Below are 27,144 nucleotides of genomic sequence, written 5' to 3'. Positions count from 1 at the left end.
TCTTTCTTCATACAATGTCTCTGTTCCACTGATGATCCTAGTAGCCTTATTCTTCTTCACACTTTTTCAGTTTGAGGATGTTTTAGGGGGTTTGGGTTGTTGGTTGGGGTTTTTTTTTTTTGGTGTTTTTTTGTTTGCTTGTCCGTTTGTTTCTTTGAGCATGCATAAGCAGAATTATGCTGTGGTCTCATTAGTGCCTTGTACAATGGCACTACTACTTCGCTACTTCCCTTTTGGGTATTTTGGAATGCATAAACAGTTTAAATGCAGGCAGGTCATTTTTCTCCGTGTTGTCTTATATGCTACCATATGGCATGCCTCATTTTTAATACATTTGTTTATAGAATGAATGCTGAGAATGCTAATTCAGGGGTTAAACCATTTGCATGGTCTCCACTGAATTTAGAAATTAGTTGAAAACCCTTCTCAAACCAGGTAATTAAGATCTGTTTATAAATCCAGTTTGCTTCAAGAATTCTGAAGGCAACTTAAGAATTAAATGGTGGATTTCTGAATAGCAGATACGCTGTGCAAATAGTTCTGGGCACTGATCCTTTTTATATGTATATAAAATTTGCCTTTATTGTAACTTATTGTGGAGAACAGTGTACTGTATTGTACTTAGAGTGAAGAGAATGCATTGCAAGACTTCTTGCAATTCATATTCTCAATATAATAAATGGAATTTCTGCATTTCAGAAATTGTTTTAAGCTGTTTTTTTGAAATAAGTTTTTACAATAATATTTTGCAGTTTTTACAATAATATTTTTCAAGGCAGACGATGTGCCAGATTCAAGGAAGAGTATTTGCAGCAAGAAGTACAACCAGCTCATTTTTGCCTCTCAAGTGGGTATCTAGCCAGACCAGGTATGAAAGTGCAGAGTTAGTACCCTGGACAACTTAAACGTACATCAGATGTTACCTTAGGGTAAGGTATCTTGGTGGTTCCTAACAAAAATGTACCAGTGAGGAAAAGAGTAGCTACGTAGGTGTGGTGATTTGGGGTAAAGATGTAAGTGGGACCTTCTACTGAGACTCCGGCCCTTAAAACTTCAGCCTCTACTGCTCTGCTGCACAAGAATAAGCATCAAAAATGCCTCTGACTGCCACTGCTGCTGCTTGGCACAGGCTGCAGAGGATGCTGGGGTAGTGCGGAGGTGCTGAGTATTGCTGCAGCTCAGCTCTTGCCACTCAGCCGCTACCCCAGAAGGATCCAGTTCTCCCAGTTTCTGTGTTTTGGAAATGCAACAGACTACTGGTACTGGTAGCAGAAGGTGAGAGATCTGGCTGTGTGGGTGGTTGGGCTTATGGTCAGCAGCAAGGAAGGAGAACAATGTCAACTGTCTGCAACTGCGTGATCAAAAGCGGTCTGCGTTGTCGATGGTGGAAGGCATCCGCCTGGATGGAAATCTGGAGCTGAACTCAGTCAACAGGAACCACTTTTGAAAACTTATTTTCCATTCATCATCCCCAAATGTGGAAGTGAATGCATTGGGGTTAAAAGGAAGTCAGGGCTCTTGGAAATAGTTACTGGCAGGGTTGGGTATTGACACGAGCGGTCTGAATGACTGATTATTTGATGACTGAGTTTTCAGGGGCCCTTGGAGACCTGGGCTTTCTCTTGCTGCAGCTCAGCTCCCTGCGATAACTGCCTGCGTAAGAGCACGTTGCTGTGGCACACGTCGGCTGGGCTGCCTGGGGGGGTGTGGGCAGCCATTGCCTGTTGCAGTTGTCACCGAAGCCAGAGCCTGGTACAGGCTGTGCGCTGTGGTAAGTCAGTGCAAGGTACTCGCAGCCCAGTGGCTGGAAGAACAAGAAGAATAATTTTAAGCATGCAGTCTCCTGGGATATGTTTTGCTGCTGTGTGGTACTGGATTCGGTACACGCGCCTCGCTGCGTGCATCTGCAGCGGAGATGGTTTTACCACCAACAGCCTGTAGAATGTTTACAGCAGGAAAATGCTCAGCTCTAATAGTACTTTACAGGTGGTGGGGCAGCTTGTTAGCAACTTTGACATCGGAAATTAAGCGTTCCTTTAATTAAAAGCTGTTATTCACGGCGTAAAACTTTGCACTTCCAGGAAATTATTACTCATGATGTACAGTTAGTGTTCCCTGATGATTTATCATTTTACCTACTCAGTTGTTTGTAATTTCTCAACCGATTAAATAATAATTTAGAAACAAATATCTTAAATTTACAGCTTTTAATTCAGTCTTAAAATAGCTTTTATTATAACTCTCACGCATTTTTACTTTTGCTTTTGGGCTAGGCTATGAGCTTTGACTGTTTAGTTAAAAAAAGATATCTAAAATCATTACTTCAGATGATGATTGTCCCTTAATGAATTAATAAGTATTTTTTCTCAAAATAAGGTGCAGCGTTTTCCTGTAAGCAAGGCCTTCACTGAGCTAACTGATGAATATTACACGGGTGGATTATTTTGTCTATTTCAACAGGGATTCCCCAGAAGAGTACAGGATGCCTTGTATGTTCCTAGTAATCCCAAAACAGACACAGAAAAGGCTGACGCCTGTGCATCACAGAGAGTATGATTCTGTTCAGTGTACTGCTCCGAAAGTTACTCGGATTTATGCAAATACATCGTGAGATCACTGCGGGGTGACTGCTTTCCTGGTCTGTTCTACTTTTCATCATTCTTTGGGAGTTTTTCAGGCAAAAAGTCCTCTGGAAGTGCTTCACTTTTTTCTTGTTTCTCCACCACGGTCTCAGGGAAAGGCAGGGGTAGAGCCCATTTCAGGACTCCAGTTTTGCAGTTGTTAGCAGTTACTGCTGCATTACCCCAAGTGAACTGATTGAGTGTTTTCTGTGGGGCTGTGGGTGGCACTGACACTTAATTGTGCTCCTGAGCAGGGAACACAAAGCTGAGTCTCTGGCCCCGCATCAGACAGAAAAAAATTTATCAGTTTTTTTTATCACGTTTGCTTTGCCCAAGTCCTTAGCATACCTGAAAGAAGTTACATGAGCTGTATAAATAAATTATACCCTGAAGACTGCTATGGCTCTTTTCTTCACCTCTTTAAATCTCACATCGTGTTACTTGTACTGTGTTTCATCTCCCTGCGTGTGCTGCCCTCCTTACTAACCCAGCCTGGTTTTCTTTTGATATGGCCTCCCTCTTACTTCTTCCAACTCTGTGCCTTAAAGCCTTCAGCCCCTTATCAGCTCCAGCCGCAGAGCTCCGGGAGGCAGGAGCTGGTGGGGCTGGGTGGGGATGCCCCAAAGAAAAACCCAGAGGCCAGACCCCACAGCGGGATGGGAGCTGCCGGCCTCAGCAGGAGCTGCTCTCTGCTCTTTACCACTTCTGAGAAGTGGCTTCAAACCACAAAGTTTATGAACTCCGTGCTACGGATCGGGCTTATTCTTTTTATTTCTGTATTCATCGTAATATGTCAATGAAGTTCTTGGCAAAAAGCAGCAATTCAGAACGGTTCCCCATACCCAGTGTTTGATTGCACACCACTGCTTCTGCTCTCTCATGGAACTGGAACAGAAATAATGCATATGCCTTTATTATAAAGTGAGTTTACAAGTGACTTGCGTTCCCGGAGTATACTGAACCCCTCGGTGTGTTTTGGCACGGAGCGTGCGTGGTCGTACAGCCGCGTGGCTGGTTTCTGCCTGCTGCCATGTGCTGTAACACTGGGAAGGTTTGCTCCTCCCCGGTAAAACTTGTAACTCTTCCTTGGGGGTGTTGCCTAACTTCATCCAAGAAAAGGAGGAGATTAGTCACGTTTCAAATACAAAAATCCTCTCTCTTGAATAATAAATATTATATTTATTTATAATAATAAATAAATAAATAATAATAATAAAATATATTATAAATATAAATAATATATAAAAAATAAATATTCTGCATGTTGCTTTAGGCATAGATCTGGCTAAATGACTCAAAAATGCTGGCGAAGGGTCTGGTCCCAGGCTGGCGGCTGTGGGTGGTGCAGAGCTGCAGCCACGCGTCACCCCATGTCCAGGGTGCCAGAAACGGGTGTTTGCCACGCACAGACCATCGCTGGCTCGCCGGTGGAGACCTCCTCTCTGCTTTCCCAGGGCGTCCTCTGCCTGCAGAGGGACGATGCAGCCCGCACTGCTCAGCTGGGGCTGCTGCTGCTGGGGCTCTGCAAAGATAAATGAAGATACTATGCTTTGGAGTTGGAACCAACCATCTGCCCAGGGTCGGCGCTGGGGTTACGTGTCCGAGTGTTGGGCCACGACTTTGTGTTTTGACAGATGCTGTTTCTATAATGCACTGTTCCCCTTTTATAAGCTGTGGGCCAAGTGTAAGAAGCCAGCTGTGTTTTCCTGGAGGAGTCACGGAGTTTTAGCATTAGAGTAGTAAATATAGTAACATCTGTTTAAATTAGGAGCATGTTCTACTGAATTAGAGAAGTAATTATTATGTTTTTTTCAGCTGTTGCGTGCTAGCTGCATTAATTGTAGCTTTTCCTAAGGAACTTGCAGTCTGCATAGGGAAGGGGAAGCATTCTTGATTAAGGGAAGTAAAAATGAGATTAGTTCAGGGCCCACTTTCACGTTAGACCCTTTACAGGAATGAATTCAGGTTGTACTTTTGAAATCACAAACCTGATTTTGTTTAAAAATATGTCATTCAATGGAGCTAGTTGATATGGGTGGGGACAATCAGAAAACACAGATCAAAAAGTGGAAGAAGTACAAGGAAATACTTAGCTCTGGGTCCACTGCATCAAGAAGAAAATAGCAGCTTTTTTTTCCAGTTTCATAAAGGCCTGTGAAATACACACACCTATGAAACTCAAAACTTCTTTGTAAACTGGATTTAAGACTGGACAGTTGCGTAAGGAGGGGAAGAGAAGTGGTGGGTAAGCCCCTAACTACTTGTATCTGAGCGCAGATGTATATTTAAATTGCAGGTTTTAGTGTATGCCAAAATATACACTTCTCAATAAAATAAAACAACTTCTTGCTTTGTCACATTGGTCCATAAAAGGAAAAGAACTTTTACCAGCCTTAAAATGGTGATTCAGCATAAATGCGGTAACTTGTGGAGTACTGCATGGGTGGAAGGATAAAAGCTTTCTGTGCAGCCCAGGTGGGTTTTGCTTCCATTTCCCTGAGCTGCCCTTGCTGTGTGAGAGATCCCCAGCTACATCTGGGAGACGTGAGTCATTCTGGTTTTACTCAGCTGTGAAGTTAGGACAAGGAGCATGGGGCTATGGCTAAAGTCAAGCAGCCTTTGCTTCATGGCCCCATGATGCTTGTCTCCTTGTCCGGTCTGGCTGCTGGCAAACAGAAGGGCTCCACCGCTGTCTTCACTGGAAAAGCTTTACGGCAAAGGGTACTAGGATAAAATGCTGCTTTTTACATTTTTGTGGTTGCACCGGCTCTGCAGACCTCTGCTTTTATTGTTATAGCATCAGTTTTTCTTAATGTGCCCTGGCAAGAGGTGCAGGTGAGCTGGGTGGCCGTTGCAGCCATCAGGGCGCACCTGGGAGTGGGCTGGTACAAGCACCCCTCTGCCAACACCCCCCAGCGGGCTGGTGCGAGCACCCCCAGCTGGTTTCCGTTCCAGCATCATGATTGCCTCGGCCCCTTGCGAATTCGCTTCAGCTGGGCGGCGGGTCCCACAGCTCCTGTAGGAGCCTGGGGGGCAGGGCTGTCCCTCAAGCTGGAAGGGAGCCCCTTGGGTCACCCCCTGCCACCGCCGAGCGGGGCTACCTTGGCCACAGCTGGTGCTGTTTGTGGTAATGATGGCAGCTGTGTGCTTAATTAGGCCTTGTGGAGTAATTGGCCTCTCTCATTTGGCCCCCGAAGCTGGCAGAGAAAGGTTCTACTTCTTCCCCGAGCGACATGGTCTCTCTCCTGGCTTAGAATAAGGTAAATGTTTTATTGATTTTTTTCTGGGCTGTGCTACTCTGGGCTTGCACCAAGAAGGGAATGGTTTCCTTCTTTTTTTATTGGGATGCCTTGTGCGCTTCTTGCCGTGCAGGGTGTGAAGAGCAGCCGTCGTGGCTGGGAGCCGTACGGCAGTGCCGTGCAGCAGCAGCACTTCTGGACTGAAGGGGGGATGTTAAATCCCTCTTACGCTGAAGCCTCAAAGTTTGTATAAGGCTGCATTAAAGTGCAGCCCTGTTTTGCTTAGCGTGGTCCTGGGGTAGGTGAAATAAGCCCCTCTGAACTTGAAACGCAGTGCCTAGACAGGGGCCTGGGGCGGTGTAGCTGGTTTGTTGGAACTGCTGTAAGTTTGTACCTGGTGTGGTGAATTTTTCAGGAGTGTTTTTAACCTTGACGGTTTCGAGGCTGCCTTGTAGCTGCAGGACTTGTGCGTCTTGTGTGACTTGAGCCTCTTGGTCTGTATCCTCTCATCTTTTGCTCCAACTGCCGCAAAATCTTGCTGATGCAAGTTAACTTAGTTAAAGCCTGTTTGTAATCTCCTACCGTAGGCAGGATGCTTTGCAGTCCACTTGAATTGTGCATAAAAGCAGGTCTTAACTCACTGCTGCTGTGTGCCATGCTGGTGGCTTACCGAGCTCCTTTCGAGACGATCGTGTGTTTATGATTGTGGTGGTGTCTGATCTTAAAAATTCCAGCAACTAATTCTTTTTTTTTATTTATTTTTGCAATTGCTTTGGCATTTACGTGTCCGTGGGGGGCGCACGTGCTCTTTGCCGGCACCTGAGTGTTCTCAGGCTCCTGCTGGAAGTGCTCTTTTAAAAAGAAATATATCTATCTCCGGAGTAAAATAAAATCTAACATCAAGGCTATAAAACAGCCTTCGCAGATGTGGTGTACAGCCCGGCTGGCTCCCGCTGAAGGCGAGTGTGCTCGGGCAGCCGAGTTTCTCCTGCCAGCGGCAGCGGTGCGGGTTTGCGCAGCGTGGTGAAGGTGGGGGAGATGGGCGGTGGGAGCGGGAGCTGCTGGGGTAGACGGCGAGGGCTGTGGGACTGGGAGCTGCCGAGTGGTGGGAATGGTGGGACTGGGAGCTACTGGGCGGTGGGAGTGGCGGGACCAGGAGCTGCTGAGTGCAGTGGTGGCTTTGCCCCCCGGAGAGCCTGAGATCTTGCCTGGCTTTCCTGTGGCTTTCTCAGACTACTTCATTATGAGCCGTGGGGAAAACGATCATATTTAAGGGATAGCTTGAAGAAAAAAAAACAACCAAAAAACACAACCCTTTGCAATTTCTGGGTGCTCAGGTATGCTCTAGAGAGGAGCTTGTAGGTGGGTAGCAGCTCAGGCTGCCCCAGCGTGTGGGTCCAGGCCGTGCGGTCGTCGGGCTCGGCTGGGATGGCATTCAGTCTACCTGGTGCAGCCTGTGTAGAGCAGCTGTCGAGGGTTTTTTTCTGTGTTTGTTTGCTTTTAAAATCTTGTCAAAGTGACTTTTTGGTTGCTGGGTTCTTGTGAAATTCTTTTTGGGGTACTGGGATGGTGTGAAATTTCTGAGAAGTAACATGAGATGAAGTGTCTAGGAAAAAAAAACAGATTTGCTTGGGTTTAGGGATTTACTCGTTACTTGGATTTTATATTTTTGAAGCATTTTAGGAGTGTGTGTGTTTGGTTTCAATTGAGACGAGTTCTTCAGCAGTGAACTGTAATGTCCGCAGGCACAAATAGTTCGACATTCCATTAAATCCCGCTAGTGCCGTAAGCGATGGGGACGTGGGTCAAACCAATCCCGTACAGGTGTGCTGGCCCAGCGCCGGGGCACGCTCCTGCTGCAGCTGGTGATACATTGCACTCCTCTGTTCTAACGGATATTTGGGGAGGTGGGGTGTCGTCAGTAATATCTTATTTAAATTGAATGTAGACAACTGGATATTGTTCAAATATTTAAAAGGAAACTTCCAGTGTCGACGCTGATGGATAGCAGGATTCTTGGAATTCAAATGCCCTCAGAATTAGGAGAGGCCTTTAATTGAGACAGTGATTTAAAAGATATTAAGGGCTTTTCTGTCTGTGTAATGAGATTCTGTTGCATCTCATTGGACCTCTGCCTCCAAGCGGAATTAATTAACGTTAATACCTGCTTAATCTGAAGAAGCTAGATAAGATTAGAAGTATCGGAAGCAAATTTCTGCAAAATTTAAAGCTACTTCTTCCTTGACGCGGCTCAGGTGGGGAAGTGTGATGCTGGTGCTCACGCTCGGCTCGCTTTCAAACCTGTGGAGCGCTTCCCGTGCCTTGTGTCGAGGTTGGGGTTTGACAGAAATCCCCTGCATGGCAACAGCCCTGGGTCTTGCGGGGGTTTTGTTTGTGTTTTGAGGGGGGGGTTGGTAGTTTGTGGATTTTTTTTGGTTTGTTTTTGTTCCCTTCTGGTAGGTGTTACGAACGGTTTCAAGTAACTGTATACTGGTTTTGCCAAATGCAAACTTGCAGAACTTTTTATATAGAAGTGCTATTTATTATTAGTTGTTAGAAGCCCAAGTATTCTTAATATAAACTAAGCATCCTAGTAGATTAGAAACAGTGTATTTATTGGCTTAGTATTTTTAATTAATATTACATTTTCTGATGGTTTGAATTTCTTCCTCATCACACCTCTTGAGCAGAAGGCAGAGTACCTGTCTGAGACTGTCAGTGTTCCCTGCATGACATAGGTCTTGACTGCTTTTTAGTATTTCATTATGGAAATAAACTAATATCCCACTGTTATTTTGTACCAGTCTTAACTGCATCCATTTTCTGTGCCAAAGCTGAATTGTGGTATCAAGAAGCCACAAAAACGCGGGTGTTAGAAATTGCTTGTAACATTGGAAATATTGGAAACATTTAAATTCTTTGCCATTGTGAGTAGCATTACAGAACTGGTTACACTTTAGATTCTACCTGCAAACTACTGCAGAAATACACCCTCAAATGTCATTTCTGTGCTCCAAGGCCCGCTCTGGGGGGCAGTGGAGGAAGGCGAGCCTCTGTCGGAGGCTTGTGGGTATGTGCTGAGTCCCCAGAGCACACCTGGATCCCTCTGCCTCTCCAGGGACCAGCAAGGGAGGGAGAATTTGAAAGCAACTATTGCTAATACTTGCATGCTCACTGGCCTGGAAAATTCAATAGCAGGCACTAAGGGTTTTTGATTAAGTCTTTCTGCAATGTGATTTTTTTGTTTAATTAAATTTTAATTATTTTTTTTTTAAAAAATAATAAATATTTGGTGTCCACACAGCCCGATTTAAACGGCTGCAGAGAACTGTAGGACAAAACTGTACTTCTGTATGCTGTTTGCAGGCTTCTCTGGTTAGTCAGGAAGCTGGGGTTGCCCTGATAAAACTATACACGTTGCAGACTAAAGAGAGAAGATCTGTCTGCATGTCCTCAGAATTACTGATTTATCTCCAAAAGATGTGCTAATATCAATTGTCAGCTGGCTAGTCAGCTGAATTTTGCTACATGAATTATTTAGTGGAAGCCAGCTGTTTCTTGGGAACTATTAACTTGATAAATCAAGTTGCTGCTACTATAACTAAAGATATCTTACTGGCACTGAGTTACTGCTTGTCACGCTGTGTCCCGCTCTAATGGCAGTAAAGTGCCTGGAAAGCAATTTTATTGTTTACTCCGATTCCTCTGTAAATAGCTAATTTATCTTAATGACTGGATGGGACATAATTGGAAGTGAGTTTTCAAGGGTGTAATATGCATATTAATTATGAGTGTGAACTGGCCATCAGGAAGATTCTTGACTGCTTGATCCTCTTAATGCTGGTAAACATCATTATCTTTTCTAATGAGCCATGATAACTGAAAGTAGCAGGGTTCTGCTCTGGGAGTCTGTTGTGGATGTCTGGTTACCAAAACAATTTGCCTGGAGAGTTTTCAACAGATTAGAGATGCTTTTGGGACCTGCAGAGCTCCAGCAGTAATGGCTTTTTTAAGGCTTATATCCCTGAGAGGGGAGGTAGCGTGGGTAGCACCGGGGCAGCGCGTTAGGAAAGCTGGATTTTCCTCACAGCCCTGTGCTTGTCTAGTCCCTGTGTGACCTTGGAGAAGTGGCCCTGCTTCTGTAAAGTCGGGCATGAGAAAGGGTAGTGGTTGCAACCAAAGGTCTGGGAGCGTTGAAATGTCAACGGAGTCTTGCTACAGGAAAGCCTGCGGTGTGCTGCTGCCAGCGAATGTCTCTGTGCTTGCTTCTTAACAGGGATAAGTATGTGCAAGGATAAATATGTGCAAGGGAAAAAAAAAAAAAGAAACAAAAAATCCTCTTGGGACACACAAAATATTTCTACACAGTGAAACTGTTAATCGCTTTCATTGCGAAAATAAAAATACGCTGTAGCAGAGACCCGGTATCAAATACAAAAAATACTATTACAGAGAGCACGTTAGAAGTGGCAGCATGTTGTTGGCTTAGTGTTGCTCTTACTTTATGAAATATTTAACGGTCTTCCAACAAAGGCATCTTTCTAAGTCAGTAACAAGTTGGCTCACTGGGACTATAGCTTAGTTGCTGCTGGTTTGCGGCTTGATCAGTATGCAAGTGCAAAATAACCATGGAAAAAGTTAAGCCAGGTTGAAGCAAGTTATTTTCTTTTTTTTTTTTTATTAATGCAAGCACATCCAGTCAAACACGGAATATCCTGCTTTATGGTACAGCTTTATATTTAGCATTTCAGCTCAGAATAGCAAAACACAGTATTTAAGGAATGTATCAAACTGAGGGAGGAAAAAGAAAAGGAACCAATGTGGATACTGCATTGATTTCAAGTATATACGAGGACTGATTGACTGGTGAAGTGCACATTCATGTGAAAGCTTTTCTATACATTTACAGAAAGTGTTCTAAAATTGCATTTCAAATATATATTTTTTCTTAAATTTTAAGCATCCCTTTTAAATTTCAATTACATAAACAAAGCTGATATACAATCCTTCTTATAGTGTCCGACAATGTTACTAGCTAGAACATCTCTGAAAGTGCAAAACACTGTAATAATACAGTATAAATATTCTTACTCTAATCCATGGCTGAAGGTCAGTACTTCAGCACAGGAAAAATAGCAGCAGATCATAAGAATTATTCCTTCCCCCTTTCTGGGCTGTTTTTGTTAACAGTTAGTATTCTTCTACTTCCTCCTTTGTGGCGTAACTTGCTTTTTCTCTTTGACGTCAATGCTATGGGAATAGCAAAATGTTGATTTTTCTCCCTCCCTTACCCCAACTTACTCTTCTAATGTTAAGTATTTGGCAAGGGGGGGAATGGAACAGGGAGAGAGGGAAGGCTCTTTAATTTTTCACCATACTGCAGGGCAAATACAGTAAATAATATCTACTAAGTGATCGCAGATGCTACATGAAACGGTGGCACTGCTCTTGGTTGTAGGCACTCAGCGAGAAGAGTCTACTGGACTGGAATAAAGCAGACCCTCGGTCCAGCAAGTCTTGCCCCTTCTTCAACAGAAGGCAGAATAAGAAAAAAACCCACCATCTAACTTTAAAGTTGATATTTTTTAAAGAAGCTTGTGCAGAGGTCCTCTGCAAGGCTCTAGAAGGGAGGCTGTAACCTCTGTAAACTCAAGGGCCTTGTATAAAAAATAAAATACTAAAAAAAATAATTATCTGTCTGGCTCAAGTCATTATCTTTACAAATATCCAGTCCTCAAGCCTGAAGAGAACAGCAACTAGAAAGGGCAGCAGATATTCACGGGTAATAATTTGTTCATTAGATGAAAGAGGTTTTAATCTAAGTCTATTTTTTTTTTTCATTCTTACTTTCTCACCTGATCTCTGCAATAAGTCTTGAAGTATGGTTTGGGGTGGGTTTTTTTTTTCCTGGAAATGAATACCTTGAGTCTTAGCAGAAGCTCCTCAGGTGCTTGTTTGGATAGCCAAATTAGGTGTGAACTCAAGACTAAAAGGAGAAATTAGAAATGGTAAGCACCAGCAGGTTTACAGATCACCTCTAATTTTGGTACTGACCTGGGTTCAAAGGTTTGACCAATTTCTTCTGGTGTTTTCCCCTTAGATTTCAATGGGTTCTGGCCCAGACAGTTAACCGTGGCTTGCAAAATACTAGAAGAAGCTTGCATCACCAGTTAGTCTTTGCTTTAATTGTCTGTAAGTGCAGACTAGCGTTTTCAAAGGAACCAAGAGAATTAAATGACCAGTTCAGTTGTAATGAACTCTTCTTAAGCTTCCTCAGAAGTCTTAGCCTTAACTTCAAATCGGACATCTGAGTTTACTTCCCTCTCCCTAGCTCAAATATGATTTTTATTTTCCAAAAACTGTTTCCAAAAAAACATATTGAGCCTGTTTTGCAGAGATAATCTAGGTTAGACATCCTTCTCTTAAACAAAACAAAAAAAAAAATCCCTGATTTTAAGAAAGGAAAACACAAACTACTCTGACAGCCAGAATCTAAAGGATAGTTCCCAGAAGTATTAAAACTTAGACATGTGTGCATCTTCACACGTGCACGCACACATACTCACACACAAACGCACATCCCCCAGCAGTTACCCCATCTTACCTCTTCAAATCGTGTAACAAAAATATGTTTGCTGCACCATCAATGTTACAGGCAGGTATACTCTACTTCATGTGCCATATTCTCCTTTTTATTTAAAAAGTACATTGTAGCTGGTTTTGAGGCATCCATATTTTTATTTTCTTTACTTCCAGTCCAGCGTAATAGAAGGTACACTAAACGGTATCAGTACCTTGTAAGGCACTATTTTCTGATGTAGGAGAGGAACACGCTTACTGCAGCTGTCTAAGGCCTTGACTCTACAAACACTCGCTAACACGTGTGGGTGGCATCGCCGGTTTGAAGGAGACCCTTCGCTTCAAAGCTAGAGAGACAAGTTGAGTGTTCTGTAGGATACTGGTCCAATGGAGTATTTAACCTGAACACTGGCTTTAGTTGGGATGTGTGTTTTAATTTTTATTTTGGTGGAAGTAATAAAAAAATAAAAATTTGGATGCTGATAGAATAAGATTTCCCCAGGGATACCATCTCCCGCAACACATTTCATCTCTGAGAACAGGGCCCTGCCCTTATATTTAAAATAAAAAACCAAAACCCTTCACTTAAGTGCCTTAAGGTTGACATGTGAAATTTTTACCACATTTTATTTCATAAAAGTTACTGTATATACAAAACAGACCTCAGCCAGTGAGGTCTTTCTTAGCTCAGTCCAAGTCTTTCAGGCTGTAAAAACGTGTTCGTTCAATGTGCTTCAAAGTCTGCGGATCAGATCCAAAATCCTCAGGCTCTATTAAGCAGAGTTGTCCTAGAATAAGAATTAATAAAACAATTATCTCTTCTATTGTAATAAAAAAAGTTTTACAGTTTTGGTGGAGGTTGGCAGTAGATCTCTCTTGCATTGTTAGCTGGAAGCCTTGCTTCAGGGATAGGTTTTTCAGCCGCTATAAACTGGGGTGCATCTACAAATTCCAATAAAGATGCTGACTTAAAATGAAAATTTAATTTTTGTAACACTAATTCAGGTACTTAAGGTGTGCTCAAGCAAATTAATGTGTGTTTCTCTGTCACCCTAAACTATTGCTTGCTGAATAGCCTTGGATTTAACACAAGGTACGCTGATGGTTGTTACAAGCCAAAAGCTTACGTGGGCTTCCTAAAAGTCATTGGGTTCACTGGGAAACGGCGTCCCATCAGGGACAATACAGTCATAATGTAGCTCAGCTGCAGCTCAGGACACATAGGCTTCATTCACTCTTTTATCTGGTAAAGATATGGCAAATCTAAGTATTTAATGTGATTTACAAAGGTCTAAATCTCTCTTTCTGCAGCGGCCTCAGTATTAGAAGAAATCCCTGTTGAATTAATCGATCTCATCATGTACGTGGAAGAGGTGCTCTCCCCTCTCGGAGGGAGGAGGAGTCACTGAGACTTTCTCCCTTAAGAGCAGGCTGAAAATTAAGAATATTGGTATAAACTTTCATCCTTTTATAAGATTTGTAAGTGCATAGGTATAATAAATGATAGCACCTTCTTAGTATATCTATATATTTGTTTTCCTGAGAAAAGTGTGTCTGAAAACTGTCTAGGCTATCAAATAACAGTAAAAGAATCTACATCTGTAGCAAAGCATATTCCCTTTTGTAGTCCCAGCAGTAGTCTCACAGCCTGAACTGATCTGGCTGGAAAAGCTGTATCAAAATCCAAGCCCTACTGAATGTTTTTCAAATTTGGATTTTGAAGAAGAAAAATTAATTCTGTTTGGGCCAAAATGGTCCTAAGCAAGTATGCAAAGAGGAGGGAGGAAGCTACTGATCACGTGCCTGCGTAGGTCTGCAAAAAGAGTCATGTTCTGAGGAAGCTTCGTACCTGAGTGTTTTCCAGCTGTCTTTTTCCATGTGGTTTTCTGGACCTTCACTCTCAAAGGATGCAATGAACAGAGCTAGTAAATAAAATTAGAACAATTAGATACATGGGTTCTTTAACTGGAAAAAAATAAAGTGCAATATAGCAGCTGTAACTTAGCAGACTTATAATGAAGTTTATTCTCATCAGAAGCCGATACAGAAGCAATACTTACAAATTTTTTTTTTGCTTTTTTTTTTCCATCTGCATATTCTGTCTGCATTTCAACAAGAAGACTCGCTAGAACGTTCAATAAAGGATTTTACCTTCTTCGCTATAAATGGGTGCTGTGAGTAGATAGCTCTGGATCTTTTTGTCTTTTTCAAAAGGGCACTCAACCTGCTTCCATGTCAGGAAATCATGAATCTGTCTTGAAATTTCCCAGAATTTCTGCATGAGGTAATTAAAGGAATATTATTAAAGGCATATTTGCTTTCTTTCAAATATGATATTTTTTCAATTTGTAAGCCTCTCATTCTTGTTTGTATTCGTGCTGCTTCTCTTAATATCCCTTACGTAGCCTTCGTCCTTGTTAGCCTTTCTTCTTACTGCTCCTTCATCTCCCGTTTTTGCTCCTAGTTCCTCATCTGTTAGTCTCTTTCCCTGATTTCTTCTGAACATAAGGCAGGGTGCAGGGCTAAGGAGTAGCAAATTTTTTGTCTGCCATCATACCTGGTACACTAAAATTCTTATACTGCTTAATTTAAAGTTCTTTACTTCAAATGTTGGATGAGTACAATGTTCCTTAAAAAAATTCCCATTCCAATTAGCTAACAGTAGACTATCTCTGTATTACTTAACTAATTTTTAACGCTGGGGGTTTGGCTTCTGAAATTTTTTATTTTCTTCTCAATCTTTTCATGCATCGGTTTTGGTAACAAATTAACGTTACTCCAATCAGTTCTGCTTATCTGAGTTTTATGTTTTCTAGCGCATCTGTCCCATGAAAAAATACAAAAAATAACCTCTGTTTCAGTAGACTGTATAAATAACCTTCTAACTGAAGGCAATTACATTCCAGAAGTTTTATGTGATTCTCTTCCGTATATGCAGTTGTGGGTTTGCTGGATATGTAATATAAAGATGGCGATGGCAAACACTAGCTTTCACAGAAATGGGTGACATCATCTCCCCTGGATAATGATACCTCTTTCTGTCTAAATCAGAACCGGCAAATGTTTGTAATGTTCAATGTTTAACTAGCATCACAATTTCTGTAATAGCAAAGTCCTACCTTGAAGTTTATCTGCCCGTTGGGCAAGCGGTTCGTGTGTATTTTGTGCAGAAAGTAGATGTCTTTAATAAACAGGTTGAAGACTGGGATGACTATTTTCTCTCGATTGCTGTTGGCAGTCTGAGATCGCTGTGCAGCTCCTTGCAGGGCTGTGCGGTAATTACAAAAGTTGCTGGATGGATCCATGTGATGCTGTTTTTATGGCGGAGGGGGGAAAAAAGGCAGTCAAGTAATATGTTTTCCTAAAAACAGAAAGCTTTGATCTAACTATCGGAGAGTTCATTCTTTATGAATCCATTGGGCCTCTTTTAGAACTTCCAAGACGGAGCACCTTACACTGATCAGGTCTTGTTTGAGAGGTGGGTTCTGTACTGGCTTTACATCTGTGCTTTGCTTCAATGGTTAATTGAAGACTGAAAGGAAATAATAAATGACTGTTGCAAACCCCCCAACATTCTAACTTGCTGTCACCAATCTTTCTGATGACTATGCCGATGAAGTTTTGTTTTCATTCAGGTCTCCGCTAGATGGAGTACTCCAATTAGTTTTAGGGTAGCAAAACAGCATTTGCTTGGGTGAAAACTACCTTGATGTTGAATGGAAAAAATACATTAGAAAGAAACAACCTAAAGAAAACTTGCATCCACTTTTCTTTGCAGGCAAGTAGGGAGATTGAGATTCAGGAAATACTCTCCCTAATGTTTATATGTTGGTGACCGCCAACAGAGTCGCCTCTCTGGTCTCTGATATTGTCACAGCAAAGGTTTGGATAAAACTATTTGGGGGACTCCTATATAAGGTCTAAAATTTATACATACCTCTAAAACATCAAATTTGGCTGTTTTGACCTTGGACCAAGTTTTCTTTAGCCGTGCCACAGGACTCAGATTCATGCCAGCTGAACGGAGGGTGAAGAGACAAAGAAAGAAACAACTGAGTTGAAAAAAAATGTAGGGCTAACGTAACTGTGCGTGTTCATGAGCACTATGCATCTCGGAAGGCAGTTCAGCCCGACAGACAAAAGTTGTAGATAACATTCACCCGCCCGCATGTTAATCTGTTGCTGGTACGTTCTGCCCCGGTAGAAGCGTGTGTGCTGGTGTGGTCGGCCAATTTCGGGCAAGTATGAGTCTTGCCCGTCAGGTTGTGAAATGGTGTGTCTTCTGTCATCTGTGTTAAGGATACTCACAGATAATAGCCATCATTGAGTTGAAGTTTCCAATATTGAAGCATTCTCTTGCCACATCAATGAAGAACTCCACCATTCTTGTACGCTGCTTTTTCTTTACAACCTGAAAAAAACCCAAACTCGTGATCTGTTAAGACGGAGGGGTTGGCCTGAATTTTTGGATGGGATGTTCTGTGAAAGGCATTGTAACAGATTGATTGACTACACGTTTTAAGACTCTTATCCAGCTAAATCTCATGATGATACAGGCCTTGGGATATTCTGTTAAGATTAATTTTTAATAAAATAACAGAAGTATTTGGGGCTACTACTATCAATTATTTCTCTAGTTGTGGGGGAACATACATTTTTGTTTATACGTGACGTCAATGTCTTAGGGAATCTTGTATAAACAAGCGGGATGCTTTCAGCAATTTCCTGTTACTGGAAGAGGGAGATAACATGAAGGAAGAATATATGCAAAAAATGTCAACCTCTGAAGAAGGAAGGAAAGACTTAAGACCAGGGGCATGTACCCTGAATGTGAGAATGAGAAGATCAAGACTGGCAATTGTTCTTTTTACTGTGTATATTCTGAAATGACCTCTTGAGAGCAGGTAGTGCTGATCAACTATACAGATTCCCACCCATGTAAACGTGAAGGATCTAGCAAGTGATGCTGAACATCCGCTTTGCTGATTCCTTTAAAAATGGAAATGCAAAATTAATATCCAGCACTGTCTCCAGACTTTGTTTCTAAAAACCATCAGTCTTTCTCCCTCTCTCTCTTTCTCTCTCTATTTCCCCCCCCCCCCCCAGATTACATTCATTCACCAAAATCTTCCCCATATTTAGATCTTTGGTCTGGCTTATCCAAAAATGGCTTCTGAGGGGTGACTGCAGACTACTTCACAAGGGAGTGCCCTTTTTCTTTTTCTTTTTTTTTTAAAAAAAACCAAAACAAACAAACATCTCTTACCTAAATACTTCAGTTTGTGTCATATCAAAAGAAAATGGTCCAGTAGTCAATGGCCTGGCTTAGCTCTTTTGTTTGGCTAGTTTACTAAATGTATTAGCCATACCAGACAGCTCTGGAAGATGTCTTGGTGTGTTTTTGTAATAAGTTTCTGTGAGAGCAGGAAATCTTAAAGAGATTAGGACTGATATATCTGACTTCATGAAAGTGCAGGAGGCATCTGGATTTCCACAGAAGGACTACTGACCAAAAAGAAATAGAGAGAAAATTTCCTACTTGCTAGAATTGGTGCATGTGAATAGGAAACTAGAAGGATTGACATATGCATGAAAAAAAAAAGAAAAAAAGAAAAAAAAGTTTCTGGGGCAGTATAACTTTGATTTCTTTACTTATTATATTACAGAAGTTATTTTAATTTCTAATCAGGCTATTCTCCCTCTCTTTTTTTTTTTAAACCTCTCCAGTAGTCTACTTTCTTTCCACACTTCTGAAGAAAGTTTATTTCTGATTTTTCTACAACAAAACCAAATAGGTGACAGTGCTAACGATCTCTAAATGCAGTGGAAGGACAGCTGCTTATTGGTAAATCTTTGCTCAAAGATGAGTCTCTTTTGAGAATTTACGGATTTTAAAACAAAAGAAACATCCAAAAGAGCTCATAACTCAAACTCCATACAAGTTCCATTTATTGTATGACTAACGCTGCTAGGGAAGCTGCACAGGATTCGACAATATATGCAAAGCCAAACACAGCCACGAACTCTTAATCGTACAAGCATGCAAATAATGTAATGCTTGAGTAATGCCATTATCTTTAATTGCAGTGCTAATGTTTAAATCTCTATCGGACCACTGCCTGCCTTTTGTTCTTAAGGCCAGGATCACTTTGCTGTCTGGTTTCCTGTGAGTACTTACCCGACAAATCTCTGTAGCCACCAGCATGCTGAGACAATTGAACCAGTTGTCATAGGCCTCCAAGTTATAGGTTTTGGTCACATCGCCTCGGCACTGTAAGGGAACCGGCCACATGTTAATCCTATCCTGTGTCATGATAAAGTCAACATAACAAAGGATTAAATTTATTTTCATGTCTTGATAAAATCTTGTTGGGCCTTTTTTAAGGCAAGAGCTTAAACAAGGTTAGAAAATGTCAGCCTTTTTTGCACAGGGTATACTCGAATTATGGAGGTTCTTTACCCTGGTTATTCTTTTTATTTCTTTTTCCCTCTGTACCCCTTCTTGTACCTTGTGATTATCCATGGAGTCCATGTGGCTGACAATCTGCATCAGATCCTCTGGGTAAATGTTGCTCACTCTTTCCTGTGTTTGGAGAGATGAGAGATTGTCACTGTGCAGACGAACAGGGATGTCAATGAAAAACACATCAATGAAGCCGAAGTTAGGAGAATGTTTTGGTGACTTTCATCTTCCGACAGTGTAGGTGCGTGAGGTGTTTTTAATCGCTGTGCCTAATTGGTCTTGTTTGTTACTTTGGTTGTTATTTGGTTAAAACATTGGAGGCTTTCAGTGAAGCCGTGGCAATATTCATGTTGGTAAGTATATTAATGTTTAATAAATGGAAAATAATTAACACAAACTAGCATCTCACCAGTTCGATATAGGTCAGCTGCTGTGCCAGGATCAGAGGGTCACAGCACACGCTCAGGATGTCCTTCTGAGTTGACTGTGGCTTGGTTTTGAGGATGGTGCCTTTGTCGGTAACAGGTTGCCGGAATTTCTCTCTGATTTCCTGGTACTGGCTCCGTGTGGAGAGGGCCATCAGGAGATTCTGTGTCATCTGGCTAATGATCTTTTTCACTGTTCCATTTTCCTAAGCAAAAAGCAGAAACAATGACCTCTAGCTCTCGCAGACGCAGATTGCTAAAGAATTTCTGACTGGGAAAAATAAATGCCTCTTATTCATTTTCTTTTGTCTTATCTGAGCTGATCATCCCGTGACAAACGAACTTGTCCTGACTGCCCGCACAGCTCCCTGATGGCATGGTTAGGGCAGCCTGCCTTCCCGGCTCTGTTCCACTTGCCTGGCTGGTCTGCTCCTTGCGGCATTTTTTGGCTAGTACCCCGTTTCAAAGGCACCCATGTGAGCGGCTTAAAAGCCGATATACCGAAAGGTGGTCGAGTTGCTTGTCCAAGGCTTCTTGGATCCATGTGTACCAAGTGCCAAAATGCTCTCTTCTCATTCTGATCAGACTGGCTGATGATCTAGCCCAGGCAGAATCCAGGAAATTCACATTATGTCCAGGAATATACCTTGGCTTGACTTTGAACAGCTACAGCATCCAAAGACTTCGGTAAAAGCCCAGTATACTTCGTGTTCTTGGACAAGTAAAATGCATTTCTGTTCATCAGATGCAGATTTTAAACATAGGATCTGTAAGGATACGTACTGGTAAAGCTAAGAAATATAATTCATCTGCTCAGTGTTTTGACAACTACAGCAAGCTGAATTCTTTCTGCCATTGATTGATTGTGTCCTATAGGCATTGCACTATGAGATCAACCCTGAAGTGCGAACTTGATTGCTTTCCTACTTCTCCATCGCTCCTGTTACTTCTTGAAATGACCCAGGTTCTCTGAGCCTCTTCTTCATGCTGCTGAAAAAACAATTCTACCAAAGACAGTCAGTCCATCTCCTCTTTCCTACACAACTATTATCTTGCTTTCATGCAAATTATTTCGCGTGAAGTTAGACACAAGGTGAACAGTTAAGTTTACAACCTGCTGTGCTGGTTTCTGCCAGCCAACTGGATGAACTAGAAAGAACTGCAATGAATCTATGATTGTTCAAACCACTAATATGCAGTGACTGAAATTCCATAGCAATGTGAGACACAATGACTACCAAATGCTTGTATATCGCCCGCTGTAATTAAGCAATAATAGTGTCAGAATGTTGCTTTACAAGGCAATGATCTGACTCCCAGGAGAAATCAAATAAAAAGATGAAGGCAGTGTAGCTCATCTTGAGGCAAGTGGGTTATTGCTGAACAGTAGCTGGCTGGAGCCATTTCTGATACTGTGCTACAAATATTCAGAAATGGCAAGGGTGAGTGGACTAATATAAAATGCTAATTTTGCTCTCTGGTACACTGAACTTGCAATTAGAAATCGTTTGACTTCATCTGCTATGCCCGGTTTACTCGTGTGTCTGGGAGGAAACTGAGTTTCTAGGTACGGGTCAGAGAGAACCAAACTTGAAGGCAGGTGGGAGTGTTGCAGGTATTATGTGACAGTGAACAAAGAAACTGCAGTGATGTCAAAACCTGTGGCTTGCTTCAGCTACTGTGAATTTATTAGAGACTTAATACAAATGCCTTTAGAATTTTGGCAGCTTCCTTTCTTTCTTAGTCTTACCTTAAATTTTCTTGTCAGAAAATAAGTTAATGAGTGTACAATAACTTGTCCTTGTTTGAGTTTAAACAAGACATTTGTACTCCGCTTGGGGACAGTCCTGGTTGTAGCTATAGCTATTTGGCGTGCTGTCTGGTGCTACTGGGACAAGCACCTAACTGCTTTGTGAGAGTTCTCATTTGACTTTCTCTGTCTTATTTATGGAGAGTAGTGTCCAAAGGGGATTTAGAAAAGCTTTTAAAATACAAAATACCCCCCCAAACCATTACAGTACTCCCTAGCTGAAGCACAGTATGGGTAATTTCTTGTGGTAACAAATACTGAGAGCAAGAGCTGCTTTCTGTCAGTGTCAAATCAGGTTTCCTAGGGGTCAGATGTGGCATAGCTCTTCACGGATCAAACTTGACTCTTAGCCTTGTTAAGGGGAGAAATACAGTGATGCTGTAATTAACGGATGCCATCGGATTTCTCGGACACAAGAGCACTAAGCCATTTCATGAAGATGTGTTTTTCTCAAACGACAATATATTCATACATAACAGAGTGGGAGGGAAGGGGAAGAGAAAGTAAGGCCACGACGTTCTAGTTCAAAGTAACAGACAAATTAAATACTAAGATACAGATGCCAAATACAACCTCTGCTGAGTCTGCCTTCGCAGTAGTATCTCTGCCAACATACACGTCTTTGCCCTTGTCTACAAAGGGAATAGAAGGCATGTTATGATCCCGTTTCCTTTTCCCCTCCTACTAAGGCACTGACATTTTCATAGTAGCATCCAGGTAAACAGCTTCGCTGATGCAACAAGTGACATACTTCCTTTTGACAACTCAGTAACACCTAATTGTATTGTGTCCTATCACTGATTCACGCAGTGCCGTCAAACCTGTTGTTCTTCATTTTTCTTAGACCTGAATCAACAAAAACACATAATAAAGTTGTCTTCCCACTTCCTGCTAATTGTTCTCAGAAAACATCTTGAAGTTGTGGGTTTAAAAACGAGGAGAAGCTTCTACTTCTGTAGAAGTAAGCCTTCACATTCATACAGATGCTTTACAATTAATTCCCTTGCAGTTCTTGATTACCAGTGGACAGAAGGAAGCCTATAGTTGCAGTCACTTTCTCCACGAGGAAAAAAGGGTAGGGTTTGAGTTCAGAGGAAAAAAACCCAAACAAACCAATAACGCACAAAACAAAAACCAAACAGAAAACTAACAGCCCTTGTTTTATTTGAATTTGCTTTATCCGTTTGCTTTAGAAAAGTCTTTTTGAGGTCTAGTTTTCTTCATATGCTAGAAACTCAGAGCTGTAAGACTGGTGATTGACTAGCTAGCAGAGCTAGCCCCTTCTGCACTCCATCCATTTTTCATATTGTCATGACTGCTCTGTCTCTTCCTCTTGCACTTGATGATTGCACGTAGGCAGTTTCTGTTAATGCACCATTAAGTTCATCGCTCAGCCCATGTCCTGCAGTTACACTGACAGCTTAGCAACAGCTGCTGTAGTCCATTTAGAAAATACTGCGTGCGGGAGCAAGGGTCGGTATGCAATATGATAAACTATATATAAATGCTGACAAATACTGCTTTACTACTAAATGTTTTTTCTCCCCCCTTCCCCGACCCCTACCTCATCACATTGTGTGATCCTGTGAGCAATCTCCTTCAACTCTTTCATGGATTTCTCATCTTGGAAATCATAGGGGAAAGTTTCAGTCCATTCCTTCAGGAGCTGAATGATTTTGGCAGCGAAGGATTTTAGCTTTGCCTAGAAAGAAATGACGAGTTGATTACAGACCACAGATCTTCCTGACTGCAGAGTAAATTAGCTGATGACGGTTCACGTAAAACTAGAGACACCCTTGAAAACATTTTGCATTAGTGGTAGGTGAAGGGGATAAAAAAGAACGTATTTAACTGTGAGCCAGCTTCCCAAATAGTATGATTTAGCCTCCTTTTGTGATAGCTTGGTAATGTCTCTTACCAAACACTTTGAAGATATTTTCAAGGTTAGTGGTATAAAGCCAGGAAGACGACAGAATAGTTTAAGTGACTTATTTGATTGAAGTCAATGGGACTTAAGCTGACTTATGCCACCTGAGGCAGCAGTACCTTAGCGTTTGAATTCAAATGCATACAAACTGCAGCACTCTACCAAGCATCTTTCATGAGAAGTGTTCACAAAGACATTTTTTTCTATAGAATTTATCGGACCCTCCAGATTGAGCTGTGTTATTAAAATAAAAGAATAACAGGGAAGATGTCTGTGTTCTCTCTATGGCATCTAAATCAAAACAGATTTCAAAAATAAAAAGTATTGGCTCTTTCTCAAAAAGCTATCAACCACAGAAAGGGGAAGGAGAGCTATTGTCAAAGTTCTCCTGTCACCTGTGAATCTTCTAAGGCTTTTCATCAGTTAGACCTGAACTGGATTCCCATTACTCCACTGATAGCAACAGACAGCGGCATCAGTAAGTCCAAGGGAGCACACTTGTAAAATTGGGAGTGTGAGTGCTAAGAACGCTTTTAATGAACAAGGAGACTCAAAACTTAATTCAGGTTATATCTACCCTCCCACCCAACTTGTGACGCACTGGGGAAGAAGAGGAAGTTTTCATTTGTGTTTACCTCCCCCCCCCCGTGTAAGCTACAGCAGTTCCTGCTCCCCACAGACAGCACACTTTCTGCACCGCACTCCCCGTCAGCATCTTAGGGGTTACAGAAGGTGACTTAGCATGTGGCTTCGCCACAGGAAATCAGTGTATTTTCTTTTAAGACAAAAAGAGAAGGTCTTCCAAGAATTGGTAGGAACTCCTGAGAAAACATCCTCTGATCATAGGGTGTCCCCGTTTGGTTGACTTTTTTTGGTTTTGATTAAATAAACTAAGCTTCCCCCGCAACCCTTCCCCCCCCCCCCTTTTTTTTTTTAACATCTCACTGGTATGTAGCCAGTGGAAGTATTAATAAGGATTATTAATAAAAACTTTGAAGTTAAACCATGCACCCTTGAATCCTCAGTCTGAAAATGAGCCGGTGCTCCTTGTAAGTCTGAAGGGAACATTTTGCTTTTCTTTCAGAGCTGCAAACCTCACTCTGTTAGCTTGCTTCTCCTAGCTGTTTTTATTGACAGCATTTAACTGATCCTGCTAGTGAGACAAGCACAGAATAGTTGGATGGTGAGGGCAAAAAGAAAACATCCCCGTTCTCTTTACCAGTAGTAGGCGTTCCTGCAAAGCGATCTCTGCTAGTGCCACTGCGGAGCCCAACTTCAGTGTATTTCTAGACAGTGTAGGACAGAGCTCCAGATTTGCAGTTGTCTGTCCTCCAAACTCCTTTTGTCATCTGCCTTGGGGAAAAGACAATTTATGCTGCTTTGCTAGGAAATGCATGGAGCCTGACATTATTAAAAGAATAATCTGTAGGTGGTGATAGAAAATTAATTAGCCAGCTGGTGCCCTTCCGTTCAATTAAACTTAACAGGTACGTGCCTACTCCTGCAGCACCTTGTGGTAAACAAAACTGGTTGGTTTTTTAAATTATTATTTGTATTAATTATCCTGACTATCCTTTCTTAACTTTTGAAGCTGGAAAAGGAGGGATGGGGGCAGGAGAGGTTCCAAAAATCTTTCCTTAGGCCATGGCAGCATCTCCATATGGACACTGACTTCTCATCTCGCGTATCTACTCAAGTTGTTAGGGTTTGCTTCCTTCATGACTGAAAGCTAGGCATCTGTTGCAAGACAAACTGCAAACCACATCACTCTTCATGTAATTACTCTTCAGGTGTAAAAGAGCTTAGTGTTTTGCCAGAGGCTTTTAATGCTCATGGAAATAAGGTACGCCTCCTGAGAACAACGCTAAAAACCAGCGATATAGTGAACATGAGATTCCTGTTTCATGAGCACCTTGATGAAACCCAAAGCGGTGTGACAGGCTTGATGCACATAATTTGTGACAACCTAGATAGAAATCACACACGTAGGTGGGTAGCAGCACACATTTTCCTTTTTGTCATGGCTGCAACAAACCTACCAACCTACTGTAGTCCTACTCCAGTTGTAAACCTGCCCTTGTGAGGCCTGTCACGGAGTTCTCTGGAGTTTATGGCAATGCTCCTCCCATAAATATTTCTTTGAGAAGAAAAATATCTCTATTAATTTAAGTACTGTGGATCAGTCCTGTTCTGCATGAGACAAGACAAGACAGGCAGGACTGAGAAACAGCTACCAAGCAGGATGGAGGCAATAGCAGTATGTGCTTGTAGGAAAAATGACAGCGACCTTGTTAAAGGTATTGTGATTTTTGGTTTTAAAAAGGAGAACTTACTGGTGACAAAAACCAAAGAGAACTCATTATTTTTGAAGCGACTTACGCATTCCAAGACAGACAAGACAAGCTTAACAGAAATGAACTTATCTTTATTACTTTTTAAACTCTTGATTTAAAAGACACCCCCAAGCTGCAGAAATAACGCACCACAATTTTAGCAACAGTTTTTTCCACTGAATAATACTATACAAGTGGTTTTTTTCTGTGACAATATTGTTTGGGTTTTTCGAATCACTAACGCACTTACAGAGAGTTAAATCTTATCCTTTATGGTCAAGCTTAAATACTGCCCTGTATATTATAATTGATGTATTAAACTCTGCAGCCCTCCCTTTTGTGAGTGTCCAAAAGGACTCTGAGCAGGCTCCAAGGCGTCCCTGACTGTTTCGCTTTTTAATCCACTTTTCTCTGGGTTGTTTGCTATAGGAGTTTTTGGCTAGCCAGCTAGCCAGTAATGTCAAAAACAAAGAAATGATAAGTATTGTGGTGTGTAACCTCAAAACCTGGCTCCTTGCCACTTTTTCGGCTCGCACGCTATGCAGGCAACAAGTCAGCCAGCTTCTCGTCTTAAAAGATTTGCATAAGCAAACTCTATCAGAAATGATCAGAGCTGCTTTAACTGCTTTTGCCAGCTATTTCTCTCTACGGAGCCACTTAATTAGAAGGTGTTGTTACCTGATGATACGTTAATGGGTTATGACTGTGAATGCACAGTGTCTTGAGTTGAGAATTCCTATGCTGCGTGTGAATTGAGTTTTTATTTGTGGCCAGATAGAAAAACAAATGCTAGTGGCCAAACTGTTCTGTAAAACATTCAGGTGCTTGCAGTAGAGGCCTGTAGAGTTGAGTCATTTGTCGAGAGGGATGTCAAAAGTTTGTGGCGTTTTCCAACAATTTTGTGTTTAGTGGGTGGGGAAAAAATTACAGTTTATATTAAGGGGGCAGGCAGGGATCAAGAGGCATAGTAGGAAAAGCAACCAGCAAAGCATGTACGTTAAAGCAGCCTCCCAAACACTCATGTTTTATTGTCACCCTGCTGCTTGTTGGTTTACCTGTAGGCCTGTTTCCAAACTGTCAGCACAAGGTGTGAGAGTGTGGGTGTTTAGAATATGAGCTTCTATATTTTATATCCTGTTGTTAGGACGTAATGCTATTTCATTTCAGTGTGGAAGCCATGATATCATCTTTTTTAACACATATGCTGAAAAGCCAGAATAATGCTACTTTAGAGCGAATATCTCGTGTTTTAACAGACAGGTGATTTAGTCCCCAGGTACTGTTTTCATTTAAAAATCTCCTAAGCGTATTGTTATCCACAAAAGTTACATCGTATATTTTTACATCTTATTTTTAAATCCAAGTATTTCATGCATGTATTTTGACACTAGCTACTGACAGCAGTCGTTGTCTTCATACGTCTATAGATCAGCTTTACTCAATCCATGTTGTGGGTGGTCCCAGCATCTCTTACAAGCCCCTACCTCTGTTGTTCAGTTAGGTGTTGCTAAGGAACCACTACGATTTGCAGAGCACCGGTTTGAGGTTGCTCAGTCACAAGCTAGTTCAGCAGTGGCCATGGGAATGGTTATCACCTCTGTGTGTAAAGCTGGATGCAGCAGTTCTTGCACCTGCTTTCCCTGACCCCTTGAACTCCCCAGAACCTACAGGATGAGTTGTATAGCTATTTGGTGAGTAGACTGGGGGACTGACCTGGATGAAAGTAATTTTTCACCAAGCGGTTAGT

General features: G+C 41.8%; 1 protein-coding gene across 3 annotated transcripts in view; it reads right to left on the bottom strand.

The window, feature by feature from the left end:
• Positions 1–10,506: 10,506 nt before the first annotated feature.
• Positions 10,507–27,144, bottom strand: part of RASGEF1A (RasGEF domain family member 1A) — a 54,053-nt gene continuing 37,415 nt past the window's right edge. For all 3 annotated transcript variants that reach the window (XM_040606057.1, XM_040606056.1, XM_040606058.1), the window contains exons 4-13: positions 22,702–22,839; positions 19,312–19,533; positions 18,948–19,022; positions 18,618–18,710; positions 16,748–16,850; positions 16,377–16,456; positions 15,559–15,750; positions 14,591–14,714; positions 14,289–14,361; positions 10,507–13,227 (exon numbers count right to left, since the gene is read on the bottom strand). In XM_040606057.1, the coding sequence (XP_040461991.1) occupies positions 13,203–13,227; positions 14,289–14,361; positions 14,591–14,714; positions 15,559–15,750; positions 16,377–16,456; positions 16,748–16,850; positions 18,618–18,710; positions 18,948–19,022; positions 19,312–19,533; positions 22,702–22,839 (1,125 nt within the window). In that variant the 3' untranslated portion in view covers positions 10,507–13,202. The remainder of the gene's footprint in view (positions 13,228–14,288; positions 14,362–14,590; positions 14,715–15,558; positions 15,751–16,376; positions 16,457–16,747; positions 16,851–18,617; positions 18,711–18,947; positions 19,023–19,311; positions 19,534–22,701; positions 22,840–27,144) is intronic.

The sequence above is a fragment of the Falco naumanni genome, chromosome 9, assembly GCF_017639655.2.
Source record: "Falco naumanni isolate bFalNau1 chromosome 9, bFalNau1.pat, whole genome shotgun sequence".
NCBI classification, from domain to species: Eukaryota; Metazoa; Chordata; class Aves; order Falconiformes; family Falconidae; genus Falco; species Falco naumanni.
The sequence above is the reverse complement of the archived record's forward strand: the minus strand, read 5'-3'. Positions and strand labels throughout refer to the sequence as shown.